Below are 20,721 nucleotides of genomic sequence, written 5' to 3'. Positions count from 1 at the left end.
AGAAGTCTTCCCCTGGCCACAGATGGTGTAAGGGATAAGCAGGAGAGGGGAAATGTCCATAGGCCAGTAACGTGAAATTGCAGTGCTCGCCTGTATGGGCAGGGTGCAGCATCTAGGACAAAATGCAAGCTAAATGGCAAGTCACCAGTGGTGGGCAGGGAACCAAATCAATTAGCGTAGTATTTGCTGCTTCCAGCGAAGTTACTTTCATATAAATGGTGTATAAATCTGTCCATTATTTGAAATGCTACAATTTACTAGGACTAGAATATGGTAATTTATCCCACACCTGTCTGCAACAATGGAAATGTTCATGGATTGTTCACATTTAGAATGTAAACAAACTGTATTTTTCTAAACACTGTGTTAACACAGTGGCACTATTTCCTTGCTGCCTGTGATCTCTTCTGTTGATGATGATGATTTTTTTTAGGTTGGAGCCCTATGGCAATCTCTCAAAAGTGAATACTCCCTTGCTGACTCCTCTTCAGCTTTCACTGGAAGAATGGAGCACAAGAGAGGCCAATGACTGCTATGAACTGTTTGCTGTAGTCATGCACAATGGGGTGAGTATTAGTAGTGGTCATTACACAGCCTATGTGAAAATGACAGATTTTGGCAGTCAGAAGATGCACAAAGAAGAATCTGGATTGAACTGTGTAAAACAGGAACCAGTCAGTGAGGAAGAGGCAAAAAGCTCTGTTTGCCCACAAGAATATGACGACGGTGAGATATCGATTAAACTGAAGGGAAACTTCCAAACGGCAACAACTGGCAAAACTTCAAAGAAGAATGCAGAAAGTGTTGGGCTCCTTGGTGGACAAAAAAGTATATCAAGTTTTGATCTCTATGTCTCCAAGAACAAGAATGACCCTGAAAAACCTGGAATTGGATTAAAAGATAATGTGAAATCTGACAGTGTTAACTTCAGAGAAAAACATATTCGTTCCATTAAAGATCAAAGTTGTTGCAACAGCCAACAAGGAGTATCTGTAACTGGGAGGAACGTTCCAGAAAACCAGGTTCCTCAAAGCTACTGTAGTCTGCAGGAGTATGAAGGAAAATGGATGCTATTTGATGATGCTGAGGTGAAGCTTACAGATGAGCAAGATTTTCTCAGCTCACTTTCTCCGTCAACCTCTTGCACATCAACCCCGTACCTGTTATTTTACAAGAAAATGGCAAACCCATAAAAAGTGCACCTTAAGAGACTTCACAGTGGGATATTTTCTTTCACTGCTTGTTCCATACTTAATATAGAGTATTCTTTTTAAAACCTTCTGTGTGATTTGCTAGTATAAGCTGCATGAACCACCAATCAAGCACTACCAAAACAGCGTGATAAAGCACGCCTCCAAGTTTGTGTTTAAATATGAAGCTGATTATAGGCTCTAAATTTAAAAGCAGCTGTTGCAAAGGCACATTGAAGATGCAGCTTTTTTTGTAAATAATAGTGGATGCAAAATATACATTTCTTGTCTCCCTACATCAGGGCCAAGATTTTAAAACTGTCTTTCTCCATCCCATTATCGTCAGATGTTTAAACTTTCAAAGGTGATAGAATCACTATAGCTGAGTCGTGTAAAACACTGCACCACATTTATCCAGTGCCCCACAGCCAAATCTTAGTAAAATCTAAAGGATATGATCAGGTGCATTTTAGAAGGTTGCAATGTAGCAGATACTGAGTAAAACTTATTGCTACTGCAACAGAGTTCAATCCAAACTCCCTAACTGATTCTGGGACAAGATCCCCAGGTTTCTTGTGGTACTGCCCTCCGGTGGTCAGTCATAATTTTGTGCACTTAGACTGAGTAGCAGCAGGTTAATCCAGCATGGGCAGACCTGATCCATCCACACATGCAGTTTCCACTAGGAATCACTGTATAGTAATTAGGAGTAGGAGCACTGTCTGATCTCCTCTCCTCTCCCCTCCCCACCCAGGCAAAAGCCACAGGGCAAAATGTTCTTCACTATGTTGACTCAAGTGTGCAGTACCATTACTCCAAGGCCAGTGGTTGCTGTTTGGTACCTTGTCCAAGTGGTCATTATTTGTGTGTGAACCTTTGACAGTGAGTGTCAGATCACAGCTAAGCCTGACCCTGTTATCAGCTACCGGTTACAGCCTGGCATTTGTTAGTGGGAACACTGATTATTCTGCACCCCCCCCCCCCCCCCCCCAACATTGGTTGAGATTAACTCTGTACAGGGCAGAAATTCGAACTAAGTTGTTGGATAACTAAAATGTGATGTTGTAAATCAATCCACTAGATTTGTGTTTTGGGCCCTCTTGCTGAGTCACCTCCTTTATAAAACTATACATCAACTTAATGGAGAGTTTCTAATGACATCTACTTTTGTTTTTTGCTCTTGATTCAGATGCCCTGTAACAGATTATTCATTTATAATTTCTTTTCTATATGTCAAACAGATGGTGATATAAATGTCATGCCCTGAAAGGGACTTTTTTTTTTAAGATGGGTTATTTCAGAAATGCTTCTCCAAGCTTGACTACCAGACAAAATGTACAAGAAATCTGGAATATAGTCACAGGTTTACTTTTCCTTTTCTTAAGCAATGTATTATAGACACTAGTAATATAAATATAAAACATTAAAGTAATTTTGTATAAAGTTTAATTGTATAACTTTTAGTATGTAGTTTCTAAGCTAATCTAGGAAACCTCTCCTATAAATTCCCCCCTCTAATTTTTAAATGTAATTATCTCAAAAGTTGTATATAAAAGAGCAGTGGGGTATAATTTTAATAACCTTTTTGAATTGAAACTCTTGTATAGCACAAACATACATGTGTATATTATCTGCCTTGGGTCATCTTTATTTTTCAGAAGGTATATCCTCCGCACACTGCTAGACTTGAGCCAGGCCTGAGCACTGTTCTAGTGTGGGCATCAACAACCCATAGAGCAGTCCATCTCCCACAGAGTACAAAGGGGCTACATAGATGTTGAAGCAGTAGTTTGTTTATGACTAAAAACAAATAAGCCATTACCACATAAATTTGGTGCATTTCCACTTTTTATTTAATTTCCATTTGGCATTTTTTCTTTCAGCAGTTTAATCTTTTTTTCTGTGACTTGTAGGATTTCAATAGGGGAGAAATGGTGTGTTGTCATGCCAAGTTTTTGACTGGATACAGGTTGCAGTATGCATTGGCAGGGAGCAGTTTACCTCATTCTGATTTGAAGCTTGCCCAGGATGCACCCTAATGTAGCACAAGGAGCTGACCAACATTAATCTGGATGCAGTAGGAGTGAGTTCAAGCTCTTTGTATTTCTTTTTCCAATTTTACTGTAAGTTGGGAAATTCATTCCTTTTAATAAAACAGAACTGTGAATCCACACCGTCTGTGCTATATATATTTTATAACAAATAGTCCTTTTATATCTTTTTCCCTTCCTAAGCCATTGACTCCTTGGTAGGATACAGTTCCATGCAAATTACCCTTCAATACCTCAACTAATTGAACCAGATGGTGAGCATCAGCAGGCATTTTGACTCAGCGGCCATCATAACTGAGCCCGATCCAATATCCATACATGCACACTTCTTGCAGGGATCACTGTAAAACAAGCAGGAACCTTGGCTGATACTGGTTTCCCAATTTCTTCCCATCTCTCCTAAAGGAATGCACTTTATAACAGAAGTCACTGGTTACTTGTCTGCAGGAGATTGCTGATATTTCTTCTCACTTGCCTGTGACCCTTATGCCCACTGCAGCTCCAGTTGAAATCAGCTAATTCAACCCACAAGAGTTTGAACCTGAGGAATTCTGGTATCTATAGCATAGTACGTGGTACACTTACTAAGGTGGGAGAGGAGAGAGTTTCATCCTTTCACATTTTACTACAAATTAAACCAAAATTGCTGAAAAATGTTTAGCCTTACTGTACCATTGTTATTTAATGGTTAAGTTTGGTTGAAGAAGTTCTTATCTTGATCATTTTGCAAATAGTGGTTTAATGAAACTATTCACTTAAAGCCTCAAATGATTGTATGGACTTAAAAAGAGAGATTTTGTTAGTTAAGCAGAAGCAGTTTCGGTAATCTAGCACTTACAACTACAAAAATGAACAAATTGGAGTGAAATCAAGAAATATACCACATTGAAGTAATTTCAATATTTAATAGTACCTTTTTTTAAAAAATAAATGAAATTATCAATGCCAATCACAACAAAACTGTTCAAAGGGATCTTGTGCGAATTTCTGATATAAATAGTACATCAGCTAATAGTAAATAACATTAAGAACTTTTAATACATAATGGTAGATAAATAGTAGTAAGCATGACCGATTAGTGAATCTTAGTGTTGACACTAGCATTTACAACTGTTAACAAAAGCACAATACTGAGACTCCGTGCAAGCAAATCTAACCGTGAGAGTGTTGGAATAATCACTAGTACCATGACCATTGCCATTTATCCTCAACCTCTTCACATCATTTAAAGAAATGTAGTGTATTTAAAATTTCTATGTCTGGGGTTAACAAAACTTGAGGTATGGATTTGTGTTTCTTTTACATACTTTTAATTTCCATATTTGTTGTCTGATGATGAAATGGATAGATTTTTACCCCCTTCGTCACATACAAGCAAAGATAAGTGCCTAGTCCACTATTCAGATGTCCACTTTGCGAAGGCTCAATCTGCTGAAAGAATCTCTGTAAACACAATATGTATGAATTAACCACACAACCGGTTTGCATTTCCTGTGCTTCTCATTTATCCATTCATGCCAATAACAATGGAAAGCTGAGGTTTTTTCCTTTCCTAAAGGGTGTGATTCCTTGCATTGAGGTATATATCTAAAGGGTGTGACTTGGCAGTGCTTAAAGGTATATACCTCAATGCAAGGAGTATAGTGAATAAGGCAGATAAGCTGAGGGCACGGATAGACACGTGCCAGTGATGATATCTTAGCTATTACAGAAACATGGCAGCTCAATGTTCTTGGTTACAGGGTTTTCAGACAAGATGAGGATAAAAATGGAGGGGGGAGGTGGCAATTTTGGTTAAAGAAACAATTACAGCTGTGAGGAGGGATGATATGTTAGAAGGATCATCAAATGAGGCCATATGGGTTGAGCTAAGGAACAAAAAAGGGGCAGTCACACTACTGGGAGTGTACTATAGACCCCCAAACAGTCAGAGGGAGATAGAAGAGCAAATATGTAGGCAAATTTCTGAAGTGCAAGAACAGTAGGGCAGTAATAGGGGATTTCAACTACCCTAATATTAGCTGGGACACAAACAGTGCGAAGGGTATAGAGGGTGCAAAATTCTTAAATTGCATTCAGGAGAAGTTTTTTAGCCAGTACGTAGCAAGTCTAACAAAAGGGGGGACAGTTCTGGATTTAGTTTTAGGAAATGAGGCTGGGTATCAGTGGGAGAGCATTTTGGTGGTAATGATCATAATTCAGTTAGTTTTAACATAGTTATGGAAAAGGACAAAGATAGAACAGGAGTTAAAGTTCTCAATTGGGGAAAGATCAATTTTACTAAGCTAAGAAGTAATTTAGCAAAAGTGGACTGGAAACAGTTACTTGAAGGTAAATCAATGGGAGTCATTCAAGGGGTGCATAGTAAACATGCTCCCACAAAGAAAAAGGGTGGGGCTGCCAAATCTAGAGCCCCCTGGATGTCGAGGAGCATACAGGGCAAGATAAGGCAGAAAAGGGAAGCTTATGTCAGACACTGAGAACTCAATACTACAAAAAGCTTAGATGTGGAGATGCCGGTGATGGACTGGGGTGGACAAATGTAAGGAATCTTACAACACCAGGTTATAGTCCAACAGTTTTATTTGAAAATCACAAGCTTTCAGAGATTATCTCCTTCGTCAGGTAAGTGAGTGAAAGGTTCTCAAATCGCATATCTTATATTAGGCTGGGACACGATCACACCAATCAAAGGTGTCGTTGGTGTTCAGACAGGTTAGCCAAGGAAAACAGTACATCCCAGTATACTGAATACACAATGGGTCAGATTACAAAGCCAGAGAGAGAAAGAATGTCCAGTTGTATTAAAAACAGATAACTTTTTTTTCCTGCTGGTGGGGTTACGTGCAGCGTGACATGAACCCAAGATCCCGGTTGAGGCCGTCCTCATGGGTGCGGAACTTGGCTATCAATTTCTGCTCGACGATTTTGCGTTTGTTTTTAATACAACTGGACATTCTCTCTCTCTGCCTTTCGGGTCTCTTTCTCTCTCTGGCTTTGTAATCTGACCCATTGTGTATTCAGTATACTGGGATGTACTGTTTTCCGTGGCTAACCTGTCTGAACACCAACGATACCTTTGATTGGTGTGATCATGTCCCAGCCTAATATAAGATATGCGATTTGAGAACGTTTCACTCACTCACCTGATGAAGGAGATAATCTCCGAAAGCTTGTGATTTTCAAATAAAACTGTTGGACTATAACCTGGTGTTGTAAGATTCCTTACAAAAAGCATAGAGGAGTATAAAAAGTGCGGGGGTGAAATTAAAAAGGAAATTAGGAAAGCAAAGAGAGGGCATGAAAAAATATTGGCACGTAAAATCAAGGAAAACCCAAAGATGTTTTATAAATACATAAAGAGCAAGAGGATAAGGAAAGAGTAGGGCCTATTCGAGACTAAAAAGGTAACCTATGCGTGGAGGCGGAAGATGTTGGTATGGTTCTTAATGAATACTTTGCGTCTGTCTGTAGTTAAGGAGGTGGAGTGTGAAATATTGGATGGGATAAACTTAGTGAGAAGAAGAGTATCTTTGAAAGTAGATAAATTAACAGGGCCTGGATGAAATGTATCCCAGTCTGTTAAAAGAAGCAAGGGAGGAAATAGCGGAGGCTCTGACCATCATTTTCCAATCCTCACTGGATACAGGCATGGTGCCGGAGGATTGGAGGACTGCTAATGTTGTACCATGGTTTAAAAGGGGAGCGAGGGAATAGACCAAGTTAGTACAGGCCAGTCAGTCTAACCTTGGTGGTGGGCAAATTATTGGAATCAATTCTGAGGGACAGGATAAACCGTCACTTAGAAAGGTACAGAGTATTCAAGGACAGTCAGCGTGGATTTGTTAAGGGAAGGTCATGTCCGACTAACTTGATTGAATTTTTTGAGGCGGTAACAAGTTGGGTCGATAAGGGTAGTGCGTTTGATGTATTCTACATGGATTTTAGCAAGGTTTTTGACAAGGTCCCACGTGGCAGACTGGTCAAAAAAATACAAGCCCATGGGATCCAAGGGAGAGTGGCAAGTTGGATCCAAAATTGGCTCCATGGCAGGAAGCAAATGGTAATGGTCGATGGGTGTTTTTGTGAGTGGAAAGCTGTTTCCAGTGGGGCTCCACAGGGCTCAGTACTAGGTCCCTTGCTTTTTGTAATATATATTAATGATTTGGACTTAAATGTAGGGAGCACAATTAAGAAGTTTGCAGGTGATACAAAAATTAGCCGTGTGGTTGAAAGCTGTAGACTGCGTGGACTGGTCAGGTGGGCAGAAAAGTGGCAAATGGAATTCAATCTAGAGAAGTGTGAGGTAATGCATTTTGGGGAGGGCAAATAAGGCAAGGGAGTACACAATAAATGGGAGGATACTGAAAGATGTGGAGGAAGTGAGGGACCTTGGAGTGCATGTCCACAGATCCCTGAAGGTAGCAGACAAGTAGATAAGGTGGTTAAGAAGTCAAATGGAATACTTTTCTTTATTATGATTAGCTGATGCATAGAATATAAGAGCAGCGAGGTTATGCTGGTACTGTATAAAACACTGGTTAGGCCACAGCTTGAGTACTATGTACAGTTCTGGTCACTGCATTACAGGAAGGATGTGATTGCACTAGAGAGGGTATAGAGGAGATTTATGAGGATGTTGCCAGGACTGGAGAATTTTAGCTATGAGGAAAGATTGCATAGGCTGGGGTTGTTCTCTTTCTACCAGAGGAGGCTGAGGGGTGGTTTAATTGAGGTGTACAAAATTATGAGGGTCCTAGATACAGTGGATAGGAAGGACCTATTTCCCTTAGCAGAGAGGTCAATAACCAGGAGGCATAGCTTTAAAGTAATTGGTAGAAGGATTAGAGAGGAGTTGAGGAAAAAAAATTTCACCCACAGGATGGTGGGGGTCTGGAACTCACTGCCTGAAAGGGTGGTAGAGGCAGAAACCTTCAACTCATTTATAAAGTACCTGGACGTGTACTTGAAGTGCCGTGACCTACAAGGTTACGGCCCAAGTGCTGGAAAGTGGGATTAGGCTGGATGGCTCATTTTCGGCCAGCGTGGACACGATGGGCCGAATGGCCTCCTCCTGTGCGGTAAGTTTTCTATGATTCATGATGGATTACATTTCTACAGAACCTTGTCAAAGTGGCATGTTTTGGGCAGGCTGCTCAATGATGCATCACAGCCAAGACCAGAGCGGCATCTGTACATGCACACTTCCAGCTGCACTGGGAACCCTGGCTGATTTTATATCACTCCAACAACGCTTAATTGCACACCAGGTGGTAGATATATCTACTGATCTGATAGTATCTTATAAACAGTGCTTTTCAAATCAGCCCCCATGCATATAGAGACAACAGTATGACAAGATCATCTGACTTGTCTTTAGTTGAAAGCATCACATTCTTCTACAGTATATTTCACTTAGGATTGTGTTATAACTGGAGTATAAAGTTAGCTCTAAATGAATTAACCACTGAAATAACTATATATAAAACTCTTCTAGGCTACGAGTAATAGGTTTTACACATTATGAGTTTATGGGAGGAGTGGTACAATTAACATCTTGCACTAATGAGATATTCAGTGTTCGTTCATGAGGATTTCTGGGGCAGCATAAACAATGCAACTTGATCAACAATCTCCGAACAAATATAATCAATTGTATCATAAAAGCGATTGTGACAGCATATTTCAATCTCAGCCTTATAAACAAAAGCAATCTCATCACTGTGTTTATACTAATTAAAACCTACCTATGGCAGCTGATTGGTAGAACTGGTTTGTAAAGCTGGGGAATCTTCCTGTTTATCAAAGGCTGAAGAGCTTCTTTGAGGCGGTGATAGTTCCGTTCGAGCTCACGTTGATATTCCTTCTGGTCGGGACCTATTAAACTCTTGTTCTTCCGCAGGGCATCCTCACATCTTAATTAAACAAGTTGCAATCAGTAAACTCCAAAGCCCCAACTGTGCACTGCCTGGCTAGTGAACAGGAAATAAGAATGTCTAGCTACTCAGCATTGTCACTAGGCTTAATTATTTAGCCTTCTGGTAGAAAGTTGAAAAAATCATACTTGTGCCAATATGTTTTAATATTGTTCAATACACTTGTGTGATGCTCCTAATTCTTCATCTCACATTGCTCCCACCACTACCGTCATTAGTGACTGACCCTGTAACTAGCACTACAGCCAATTCTTACACTGTTAAAAATGCAACCCAAGTTTGGAAGGATGAAACGTGTGGGGTTTTTCCTCATTCAAGTGGCTCTTGTACAAAGATTTCAAACTGGCACCCAGTATACCTCACTGAAATCTTCATGGCAATCATTCTATTCCCCTTCTTTTTATCTTCCCTCTGTTGTTCCTTCAAAGTTCTTTCTGTATCATGCACTGCTCCTCCAACCAAGATGGCACCTGACAATTCTGCTCTCGATGCAACTGGAAAATGTACGAGCAGCCAAAGGTGACTTTTTCTTTCCCTCCCCGTGGGGAAGAATGTTCTTTCAACCTATACTACCCCCAACAGCATGGTTGAGGTAGAGAATGTGTACATCAAACTGCGCTCTACCACTCCATGAAATGCCAGTGTGAAGTATCACAACATGCAGCACCACTGAACAATCTCCCACCTGAGCAGAAAACGTATAGTTCAAGCAGTCAGCTTCTCGTAGTCAAACAGCCTTTAGCAAATCTCAGCTCACATCTAATGCGTTTCTGATGTAACCACAGTTTCAAAGTGGCCTGAATCCAGCCCGGACCAATGGGATGGAAGTCCTTGTCTAGAGGACATAAGACCGCAGCATAAAGCTGCCTGTAATTTGGCACTAAATGGTTGGTCCTTATTCAGAAAGATATCTAATGTTGGAAATGTAGTTAGGTGGATGGTATTGGCATAGCAAGGCAAACTGGCCACAGAAAATAGAGTAATTGGTGAGTAGTAGCCATAATTTCTTGATGCTACTTGTAAAACTACCCTCAAAATTCATGTAATTTCACGAAATCAGATGCTCATTTGAACACTATACAGTGTTCAGTCTGGATTTAATCAGCCCTGTATTGGACAACAGAGCAATATGACACATGCTCAGATTAATCAAAGAAAGATTATGTGGAACAGTGATGCAATGAGACTATTAGGCACTTCAATAATATTTACATCTGCTGTACAATAAAATTACCCCTACATATCTGACTACATTAGCTGTAATATACACCATCGTGGATAATGCACATCAACAACACATATTCCTATGTAAGTAAATAGTGGACTGCATTCTATGCAAAACAGATATATGTGTCTTAGTTCAGTCAGGTTATATTACAGGAGTGTAATACAAATTAAGCTATGTCCATAACTCTAGGGGCAGAGTACACCATATCCTGAAGTTTTATTCCCAAATCCTATGGGCAAAGTAGCACTGGTAGCAAAACTAAGTGGTGCTAACAGTGTGACGGGCAGCTATTTTGTTACAATCATGGGTGGCTGAGAGCTCAGCACCAACTGAACATGGACATTTGTGGTGTTGTTGCCAGTGTCTGAATTTGTCATGCAGTGCAAATGGGGACAAATCCAGAACGGCAACCATACCACATTACAGAAAATAGTATAAAATCATACCTTTTGGTGAAGTCTTTGAAGCATAGGCGTAACTTGTTGTGGTGTCGAAACAGTTTGGGATCATTGGGTATTTCAGACAAAAACACTTGAGCAACTTCTAATGGTCCCTGTGTGGAGAGGTTAAAGTTATGATAGAAACAGGAACTGTGATTTAACTTTCATTAACATCAACAACATTAACAGCAGAATACAGGCACAACACCAAGAAGTTCTCATTCATGCTTGATCACGGATCCAGGGAAATTCATGTCTCTGGCTGAATAGTTTTGTAAGTTTCAACTCAATCACAGTGATACTAAAATAAATGCTATTACAGAAATAAATCCAAATATCAGGAGTAGCTTGATTAGTGTATTAGTCCTAAACTAAGAACACAATTGTACAAAAAGTGTCTAAACGCTTTACCTGTTTTCCTTTTTGCCTCCTATTCTGTCTTTTTACTTTAATTTTACTCTTTAACCTATTCTAGCCATTTTTCTTTTTAAAAGTTTTATTTGTTTAACTTCCTTTTATTATTTTACAAATTCTTTGTTCCCACCATACAATTTAAAGCTGATATGAATTTTGTGACGGATTTTCATTGATGTCACGGTAAATTTTTGATGCCAAAATTATGTCAGAACCTTGTAGTGATACTTATCTTTTGGCATCATAAGAACATAAGAAATAGGAGCAGAAGTAGGCCATATGGCCCCTCGAGCCTGCTCCGCCATTCAATCAGATCATGGCTGATCTTCAACCTCAAATCCGCTTTCCTGCCCGATCCCCATATCCCTTGATTCCCCTACAGTCCAAAAATCCATCAATCTCAGCCTTGAATATACTCAACGACTCAGTATCCACAGCCCTCCGGGTTAGAGAATTCCAAAGATTCACACCCCTCCGAGTGAAAAAATTCCTCCTCATCTCAGTCTTAAATGGCCAACCCCTTTTCCTACGACTGTGTCCTCTAGCTCTAGACTCTCCAGCCAGGGGAAACAACCTCTCAGCATCCACCCTGTCAAGCCCCCTCAGAATCTTACATGTTTCAATGAGATCACCTCTCATTCTTCTAAACTCGAGAGAGTATAGGCCCATTCTACTCAAGCTCTCCTCATAGGACAACCCTCTCATCCCAGGAATTAATCTAGTGAACCTCCGTTGCACCGCCTCTAAGGCAAGTATATCCTTCCTTAGATAAGGAGACCAAAACTGTATGCAGTACTCCAGGTGGGGTCTTACCAAAGCCCTGTACAATTGTAGTAAGACTTACTCACTCTTTTACTCCAACCCCCTTGCAATAAAGGCCAACATGCCATTTGCTTTCCTAATTGTAACTGCATGCTAACTTTGTGTTTCTTGTACCAGGACACCCAAGTCTCTCTGGACATCATTGGTCTCTAAACCCTTTTTCATGACCTTTGCACCCAAGGGACAGGCATTCCTGGGCGCTGGCCCCAGGGAAATTGGCCTCAATAATTCACAAGCAATAAAGTTAGATCAAATTGTATCATGTACTCTATTTACACTACAGGTTCAAATTAAATCAGACTAATTATGTGAGTTAATAAAGCTGGTTTTTATACTGCACTGTATTTCTTTGTGCTTTAATCCCTAACATCCGATTACTCTGCTTTTCTAACTTTAGAATGTTTGTACCTTGAACACTCTCTTGAAATGTTTAGCACCCCCCCTCCCCTGGCACAGTTCCATGGGCACTAGCCACCCTCCAATTTTGAGCCCACACAGTGAGTGTTAGTAGGCTATTTGACTGGGGGGGGAATGGGAAAAAAATCTGTCAAAACTGATCACGTCCTCGAATGCCCACTTTCCTGTCGATTCCTGGATACGGAGCGAAAACTCTAGCTGATTTTATTGTCCCCTCGGCCCGAGGACATGAGGTCAATTGTACGGCCCTGACTGTCACTTACTGAGATCAACAAACTCAGGACAGAGCAGAGATTGAATCTGGGCCCTTCCAAGTCTATATGGTGGCGTATTTATCAAATAAGCTATCAGAGGATCTTGGCTTAAACTTCGAAGAATAATGTGTTACATTAGTACAGACTCTAAGAATGTTGTCACACAGCTTTCACTGCTGTTAGACTCGCTGTCAGTAAGTACAATAAATGGCTAAATATGTTAACAGATATTTTTACTGGTAGGTTTGAATCCGTACTTGATTAACTGTTGTTCCCACTGAACCCTGCAACACCATCTGAAGCATCTTAGGATCCGCTGGCTCTTGATGCGTTGCAAAAGCCAGTTCTTGAGTTTTCTTCTGCATGTCTTCTATTGCCACTTCAATGGGCGTTAAAATGACCTGTAGATAACAAGAACATTCTGAGTGAGAGGAGTTTCTTCATTTCTCATTTTCAACCATGGTTTCAAGCACACACAGTTGAATTTCTCAATACAATTAAATCACTACCAGTCATTTTCGTAAAATTAATGTCTACATGGGGTGCAGAGAGGTGGATTACCGTCAGATTTTATAGTTCAGTAATCAGGCTGTTGTATTTCCCAACTAAGCCATTACAATAGTACTGGTTTGATTTTCCCTTAACCCCGCCCGCTCAGATCCTATCCTCAGCTGCGAAACACCAGAGAGGGAACAGGGAGAAAAAAAATGAAGGAACAGTGGTCCCTCGTGGGACCTGCTCTCTAACATCAGCCATTTCAGAGCAGCGTGGCAGAGGCCTGGGAGCTGGACATCCACTTAACCTCTTGGCTGCAATTGGTGCATGATCCCGGAAGAAAAAGAAGCAGATTACCCTCAATAAAAAGGAACAGTCACACATCCTACAAAATGAGCACCTAAGTAAAAAAATAGATATAGATTCCCAAGTTGTTAAGTAAATTCAAATACTCTCTCCACCATGCAGTAGAAATCATGTACGGTGATACACTGTGACATGCCCATTTTCATAATTTTATTCTTGCATGGATCCTGAGATCTGTGTTTTATCAAAGGTGATTTATAATTGGAACACAAGATCCTGTATAAATGGATTTCAATGGTGAATCAGTTGTGGAGGACTCAAAATAGATTTTAAGCTCCAACTGTATGAAAGTATTAAGGGTACACCTTTGATAAAACACAGATCTCAGGATCCATGCAAGAATAAAATTATGAAAATGGGCATGTCACAGTGTAGCACCGTACATGATTTCTACTGCATGGTGGAGAGAGTTATACAATGTTACAACAAAAAATGGAGTGGAAATCAGAACATTTATAGCAAAATAAGATCTAGAACTCTCAATTTACCTTTGAACTCCATGAATGTTCAAGAATGTTATCAAAATGTAACAGTTCATGGTGAAACATTGAATCATTTCCTCACCTCTTCTTTCTGGATGACATTGATCCTGGTTTTAATGTAGGGGAATGCGTGCGACACCGTCAGGATTGTCTTGCGTTTGAACTGCTCGTGAAGATCCCCGTGAGCTCGGCCATCTAGTGTGAATGGCGTGCAATACATGAAACGTCTCAGGTTGTAGTTTTTGTCAAAGTAAGTAATCCTGTCCTTCATTTCGTAGGTATCAAAATATGGTTCCACGTAAGTTATCTGAATGTAGGCCTGTAAAAATAATTTTTAAAACAGCTGAATGTCACACACAACTCACATGGCAATCTGTTTCACTTAAACCACTTTACTATACAGATTACGGATGGGTTTCATGGATTTCCTCATAATCTGTTTCCTTACTCTTCCTGGCCAACATTGAGGAATTCTGCAAAGTCCATGGTGCCATTTCCAGCAGTATCCACCTCAAGCTCATGTTCTGCTTCACTGGGGTTCTGCTCTGATGATCACATCACAGTGCCTAATTTTTTGGTTGAAATGGTCCCATCACCATCCTTATCGAACTCCGAGAACACTTCCCTGAATTCAGTAATCTGCTCCTCTGCCAGTAAGCTTGCTATTTCCTACTGCTTCTTCCTAGCTTTCCACTCCTTGTACTACTTTCCCCATCTCCATATACAGGTTACTGGAATGTCACTGCATGCATGGGATGTGACACCACATTTCCACTGCTGTGTGCAATTACCGGAGTCTGGAGTAAAATGTATGCAAGTACATTGGAAAATTATGAAAACTAAGGTATTGCACCTTCAAAGTTCAGTCTTCGTTTTGCACTATACGCACATGAGTGCTATTCGTGAGGTGTTAGAATCAATGCCAAGGCCAGAAATCTGCCTGTGTTTGTCACAATACAATACTGACATCAGCCAGGAAACAGCAAGGGTACCACAACTGGCTTCAACACCCAGACTAGGAAGGTGAAAAAAATCAACCCTGTTGGAAAGTGTGTGTGAGTGGATGTTCCGGGAGAATCAGGCTCAGCTGTAATCCCCTTCATGGTCAAATGGCCTGGCAGTACTCATTGGCTAGACTCACACATGAAGAATGACCACTTGAGGTATAGCACTTGTGTAACTAAACCCCAACAAGAGTCAGTATGTTCAGGAGAGGAGGGGCGAAAGGGGGAAGATTTGTGAGAGAGAAATTTAAAATACTCCACACAGCCGTTACTATAAAATATTCCTACCTTATTAGGATCTAGTTTGCATTTGTCCACTGGATTGGAATCTTTGATAACTTCTACAACATTCTCACCAAAACGTTCACCATAAAATGCCTAATCCAAAACAACATTCATTAAATATTAAACATTGAAGCATGGGTTGCAATATTCACTTTCAAAATGCATGAAAATTCGTATGTCTGCGGCAAAACCTATTTTAAAAATGTCCACATGTACCAATACCAGTTATGACTATAGGTGGCACTGTGATGGGGGTTTCCAATGTAATTAAGTGCTCTGCTAGTGAACTGTTACAAGGACAGACTATTTTATAATGAGTATATTTAGTTTAAAAAAAAGCAAATTTTTTGATCTGTCCCTTTGTATTGGATTGCCTTGTTGTTTTGAGGCAAGTAAGCTTCAGCGTAAGACATTTTTTCACATTTGTTTAAACTTAATTTTTAAATATTTAATCTACTTTAAGTATGTTCGTTGGCTTTCTTCCAATCTTTTCTCTCACCTCTTTACTCTTCTAAACAAGTAGCAGGACCCCATTCTGCCTGCTGACTTTAGATGTCTTGCTCCCGACAGCCTTTCTGTCCTCCCAACCCCACAAAATCCTGCTGGATTAATATGTCTGGTGATCAGGCTGTTGAGTTCCCTGCTCCACTGATCTCCAGCCAGATGTTAGCCTCTAATGCCCTATGACCTGTTCTCAGACGCTCTCCGCGCACTTTAGGCTTGTTGTCGACCCATAATTTTGCAACCGCCAATCTACCTGCCTATCCCTCCTACAGGAAACGTTGCCAGTCTGCCAGCCCCCCAGGAAAACAGAGCTCCCCACCAATATGCCAAGCCCTCCTCCCAGAAAAACTTGAATGAAACTTTTTCATTCTTGTACTCTGGCCTCTGCTGCTTTTGCTCAGTGGTCTGTTCTGTTAACCGTATCCTCTCCTATAATATTAGCTGTTTTATTTAGAGCTCCCAAAGAATTGAAAAGAATTGCCTGCTCAGACCTATCTTCTTCCAAGACCCCCTCCACCTGTCCTCTCCTCCCATCTCCATCCCCCCCTCTATCTGAGATTACCATGCTGATGTCATGGGTTCCAGCTGTGCAGCTGCTTCCTCTGGGTTCCAACCCCACTAGGTCATCCTCAGCAGCCTTAAGTTCTCTCCACCACCCTCTCTCCTCTGGCCTCCTGCTATGCTCTACCTTCTCGAGTTTCAACATTTCGGGTAGGAAGAACGAGGAGAGGCAATATAAACTAGAGGGCACAACTCTAAAAGGGGTAAAGGAACAGAGAGATCTGGGGGTATATGTGCACAAATCGTTGAAGGTGGCAGGGCAGGTTGAGAAAGCGGTTAAAAAAAGCATACGGGATCCTGGGCTTTATAAATAGAGGCATCGAGTACAAAAGTACGGAAGTCGTGATGAACTTTTATAAAATGCTGGTTCGGCCACAGCTGGAGTATTATGTCCAGTTGTGGGCAATGCACTTTAGGAAAGATGTGAAGGCTTTAGAGAGGGTGCAGAAGAGATTTACTATAATGATTCCAGGGATGAGGGACTTTAGTTACGTGGATAGACTGGAGAAGCTGAGGTTGTTCTCCTTGGAACAGAGAAGGTTGCAAGGAAATTTGATAGAGGTATTCAAAGTCATGAAGGGTCTAGACAGAGTAGATAGAGAGAAACTGTTCCCATTGGCGGAAGGGTCAAGAACCAGAGGTCATAGATTTAAGGTAATTGGTAAAAGAACCAAAGGTGACAGGAGGAAAAACTTTTTTACACAGCAAGTGGTTAAGATCTGGAATGCACTGCCCGAGGGGGTGGTGGAGGCAGATTCAATTATGGTCTTCAAAAGGGAACTGGATAAGTACTTGAAAGGAGAAAATTTGCAGGGCTACAGGGATAGGGTGGGGGAGTGGGACTAGCTAGATTGCTCTTGCACAGAGCCGGTGCAGACTCATTGGGCCGAATGGCCTTCTGCTGTGCTGTAACCTTTCTATGATTCTCCCATCTCCCAAGTCCTCTAGCTTTCCTTTACCTCCTCCCTTCAGCCTCTAATCCATTCTACCGTCCCTTTCTCTGGCCTCTAACCCTTCTCCACATTCTCTCTCCCGCATCTAACCTTGTTCTATCTACCCCTCTCCTACACCCTGCTTTACCTCACCCTCTCGCCTATCCTGCTGTACCTTCCTGCTTTCCCCACTCCCTCTGAGCTTTCCACTCTAGCATCTTCTGGCCACCAATGTCACACTCCTATCTGCCCCAATCCAATTATTCCCCACCCTCGGACCATGTTCGACCCAAAGACTTCACTTGTTCCCGACTTCCCACGTGCAACGCCATGGTTGACTGCCTAGATTTTTTTTAAAAAAACGACGTGTTGAACAAGATTTTTTGGAAACTGAAAATTAATGTCGTGGCTATCTCAGCTCACCTCAAGCCGATGAGAGATTTCGGCCAGTTTTGTTATGGCTGGCTCTTTGTAAACAAATTCTTGTTCATCCAGGTCACCAAACTTGGACCCGTAGAAGCCAACACGGAAATAAGTACCAAACATCCTCTTTCCATCCTATAGAAGAAGGGAATTTTTATGGTTATCTTGGAGCAGTCACACACATCTTAACTGAAGCAATCATCCTGTTTATACTTTTAACATATAAAACATGAAATGAGAAAAGTCCATTCAGCTCATCAAGCCCACTCCTTCCACAGCTGATGTATATTTTACCCCACCCATTCAATCTTAAAGGAAAGCTCTGCATAAATATTCTTTGATTCCCAAAAGCAACAAATTAAATGTCATCCTGACATCTCTATTATTCACCCTCACCCCCTTCTACAAGTTCCCTTTCACCTTCAACATGTCAAACATTTTAATTATCTATTATATTTTAATGTTGATGACCTATCACAGCATCGAACTGTCTTCCTTTAATTTAAGGTGTTTTAAGAACATAAGAAATTGGAGCAGGAGTAGGCCAATCGGCCCCTCGAGCCTGCTCCGCCATTCAATAAGATCATGGCTGATCTGATCCCAACCACAAATCTAAAGAACACAAGAAGTCGGAGCAGGACCCGGCCACATAGCCCCTGGGCCCTCTCCGCCACCCACAGGGCATTGACCGATCCGAACTCAGCTTCATGTCCAATTTCCTGCCCGCTCCCCATAACCCCTAATTCCCTTTACTTCTAGGAAACTGTCTATTTCTGTTTTAAATTTATCTAATGATGTAGCTTCCACAGCTTCCTGGGGCAGCAAATTCCACAGACCTACCACCCTCTGAGTGAAGAAGTTTCTCCTCATCTCAGTTTTGAAAGAGCAGCCCCTTATTCTAAGATTATGCCCCCTAGTTCTAGTTTCACCCATCTTTGGGAACATCCTTACTGCATCCACCCGATCAAGACCCTTCACAATCTTATATGTTTCAATAAGATCGCCTCTCATTCTTCTGAACTCCAATGAGTAGAGTCCCAATCTACTCAACCTCTCCTCATATGTCCGCCCCCTCATCCCCGGGATTAACCGAGTGAACCTTCTTTGTACTGCCTCGAGAGCAAGTATGTCTTTTCTTAAGTACGGAGACCAAAACTGTATGCAGTATTCCAGGTGCGGTCTCACCAATACCTTATATAACTGCAGCAATACCTCCTTGTTTTTATATTCTATCCCCCTAGCAATAAAAGCCAACATTCCGTTGGCTTTCTTGATCACCTGCTGCACCTGCATACCAACTTTTTGATTTTCTTGCACTAGGACCCCCAGATCCCTTTGTACTGCAGTACTTTCCAGTCTCTCGCCATTAAGAAAATAACTTGCTCTCTGATTTTTCCTGCCAAAGTGCATAACCTCACATTTTCCAATATTATATTGCATCTGCCAAATCTCCGCCCACTCACCCAGCCTGTCTATATCCCCTTGCAGGTTTTTTATGTCCTCCTCACTCTCTACTTTCCCTCCCATCTTTGTATCATCTGCAAATTTTGATATGTTGCACTCGGTCCCCTCCTCCAAATCGTTAATATAGATTGTAAAGAGTTGGGGATCCAGCACCGACCCCTGTGGAACACCACTGGTTACTGGTTGCCAGTCCGAAAATGAACCATTTATCCCAACTCTCTGCTTCCTGTTCGATAACCAATCCTCCACCCATGCCAGAATATTACCCCCAATCCCGTGATTTTTTATCTTAAGTAATAATCTTTTATGTGGCACCTTGTCGAATGCCTTCTGGAAGTCTAAATACACTATGTCCACTGGTTCCCCTTTATCCACCCTATACGTTATATCCTCGAAGAACTCAAGCAAATTTGTCAGACATGACTTCCCCTTCATAAAGCCATGCTGACTTTGTCCTATTAAATTATGCTTATCTAAATGTTCCGTTACTGTCTCCTTAATAATAGACTCCAAAATTTTACCCACCACAGATGTTAAGCTAACTGGCCTATAATTTCCAGCCTTCTGCCTACTACCCTTTTTAAATAACGGTGTTACATTAGCAGTTTTCCAATCTGCCGGGACCTCTCCTGAGTCCAGGGAATTTTGGAAAACTATCACCAAAGCATCCACAATCCCTACTGCCACTTCCCTCAAGACCCTAGGATGGAAGCCATCAGGTCCAGGGGATTTATCCGCCTTGAGTCCCATTATTTTACTGAGTACCATCTCTTGAGTGATTTTAATCGTATTTAGCTCCTCCCCCCCGAGAGTCCCCTGTTTGTCCAGTATTGGGATATTCTTAGTGTCCTCTACTGTAAAGACTGAAACAAAATATTTGTTCAGCATTTTTGCCATCTCCATGTTTCCCACCATTAATTTCCCGGTCTCATCCTCTAAGGGACCTATGTTTGCCTTAGCCACCCTTTTTCTTTTTATATAACTATAGAAACTCTTGCTATCTGTTTTTATATTTTTTGCTAATTTCTTTTCATAATCTAACTTCCCTTTCTTAATCAATCCTTTAGTTACTTTTTGCTGTCTTTTGAAGAATTCCCAATCTTCTATCCTCCCACTAAGTTTGGCTACCTTATATGTCCTTGTTTTTAGTCGGATACTATCCTTGATTTCTTTACTTAGCCACGGGTGGCTGTCATTTCTTTTACACCCTTTTTTCCTCAGTGGAATATATTTATTTTGAAAGTTGTAAAATAACTCCCTAAATGAACACCACTGCTCATGTACCGTCTTACCCTTTAATCTATTTTCCCAGTCCACTTTAATCAATTCCGCTCTCATACCATCATAGTCTCCTTTATTCAAGCTCAGTACGCTTGTTTGAGAATCAACCTTCTCACCCTCTAATTGGATATGGAATTCAACCATGTTGTGGTCGCTCGTTCCAAGGGGATCC

The 20,721-nt window shown here is 41.1% G+C and overlaps 2 protein-coding genes across 5 annotated transcripts in view; one reads left to right on the top strand and one right to left on the bottom strand.

Annotated features, from left to right (window-relative positions):
- usp1 (ubiquitin specific peptidase 1) overlaps positions 1 to 3,361 on the top strand; it is a 31,602-nt gene extending 28,241 nt beyond the window's left edge. For both annotated transcript variants that reach the window (XM_067990420.1, XM_067990419.1), the window contains exon 9: positions 434 to 3,361. In XM_067990420.1, coding sequence (XP_067846521.1) covers positions 434 to 1,193 — 760 coding nt within the window. In that variant the 3' untranslated portion in view covers positions 1,194 to 3,361. The remainder of the gene's footprint in view (positions 1 to 433) is intronic.
- Positions 3,362 to 4,126: 765 nt separating this feature from the next.
- dock7 (dedicator of cytokinesis 7) overlaps positions 4,127 to 20,721 on the bottom strand; it is a 170,603-nt gene continuing 154,008 nt past the window's right edge. For all 3 annotated transcript variants that reach the window (XM_067990418.1, XM_067990415.1, XM_067990416.1), the window contains 7 exons: positions 17,805 to 17,939; positions 15,388 to 15,477; positions 14,178 to 14,414; positions 13,010 to 13,153; positions 10,852 to 10,958; positions 8,989 to 9,156; positions 4,127 to 4,684 (listed from right to left, as the gene is read on the bottom strand). In XM_067990418.1, coding sequence (XP_067846519.1) covers positions 4,642 to 4,684; positions 8,989 to 9,156; positions 10,852 to 10,958; positions 13,010 to 13,153; positions 14,178 to 14,414; positions 15,388 to 15,477; positions 17,805 to 17,939 — 924 coding nt within the window. In that variant the 3' untranslated portion in view covers positions 4,127 to 4,641. The remainder of the gene's footprint in view (positions 4,685 to 8,988; positions 9,157 to 10,851; positions 10,959 to 13,009; positions 13,154 to 14,177; positions 14,415 to 15,387; positions 15,478 to 17,804; positions 17,940 to 20,721) is intronic.

This window comes from Heptranchias perlo, chromosome 9 (assembly GCF_035084215.1).
Source record: "Heptranchias perlo isolate sHepPer1 chromosome 9, sHepPer1.hap1, whole genome shotgun sequence".
NCBI lineage: Eukaryota > Metazoa > Chordata > Chondrichthyes > Hexanchiformes > Hexanchidae > Heptranchias > Heptranchias perlo.
The sequence above is the reverse complement of the archived record's forward strand: the minus strand, read 5'-3'. Positions and strand labels throughout refer to the sequence as shown.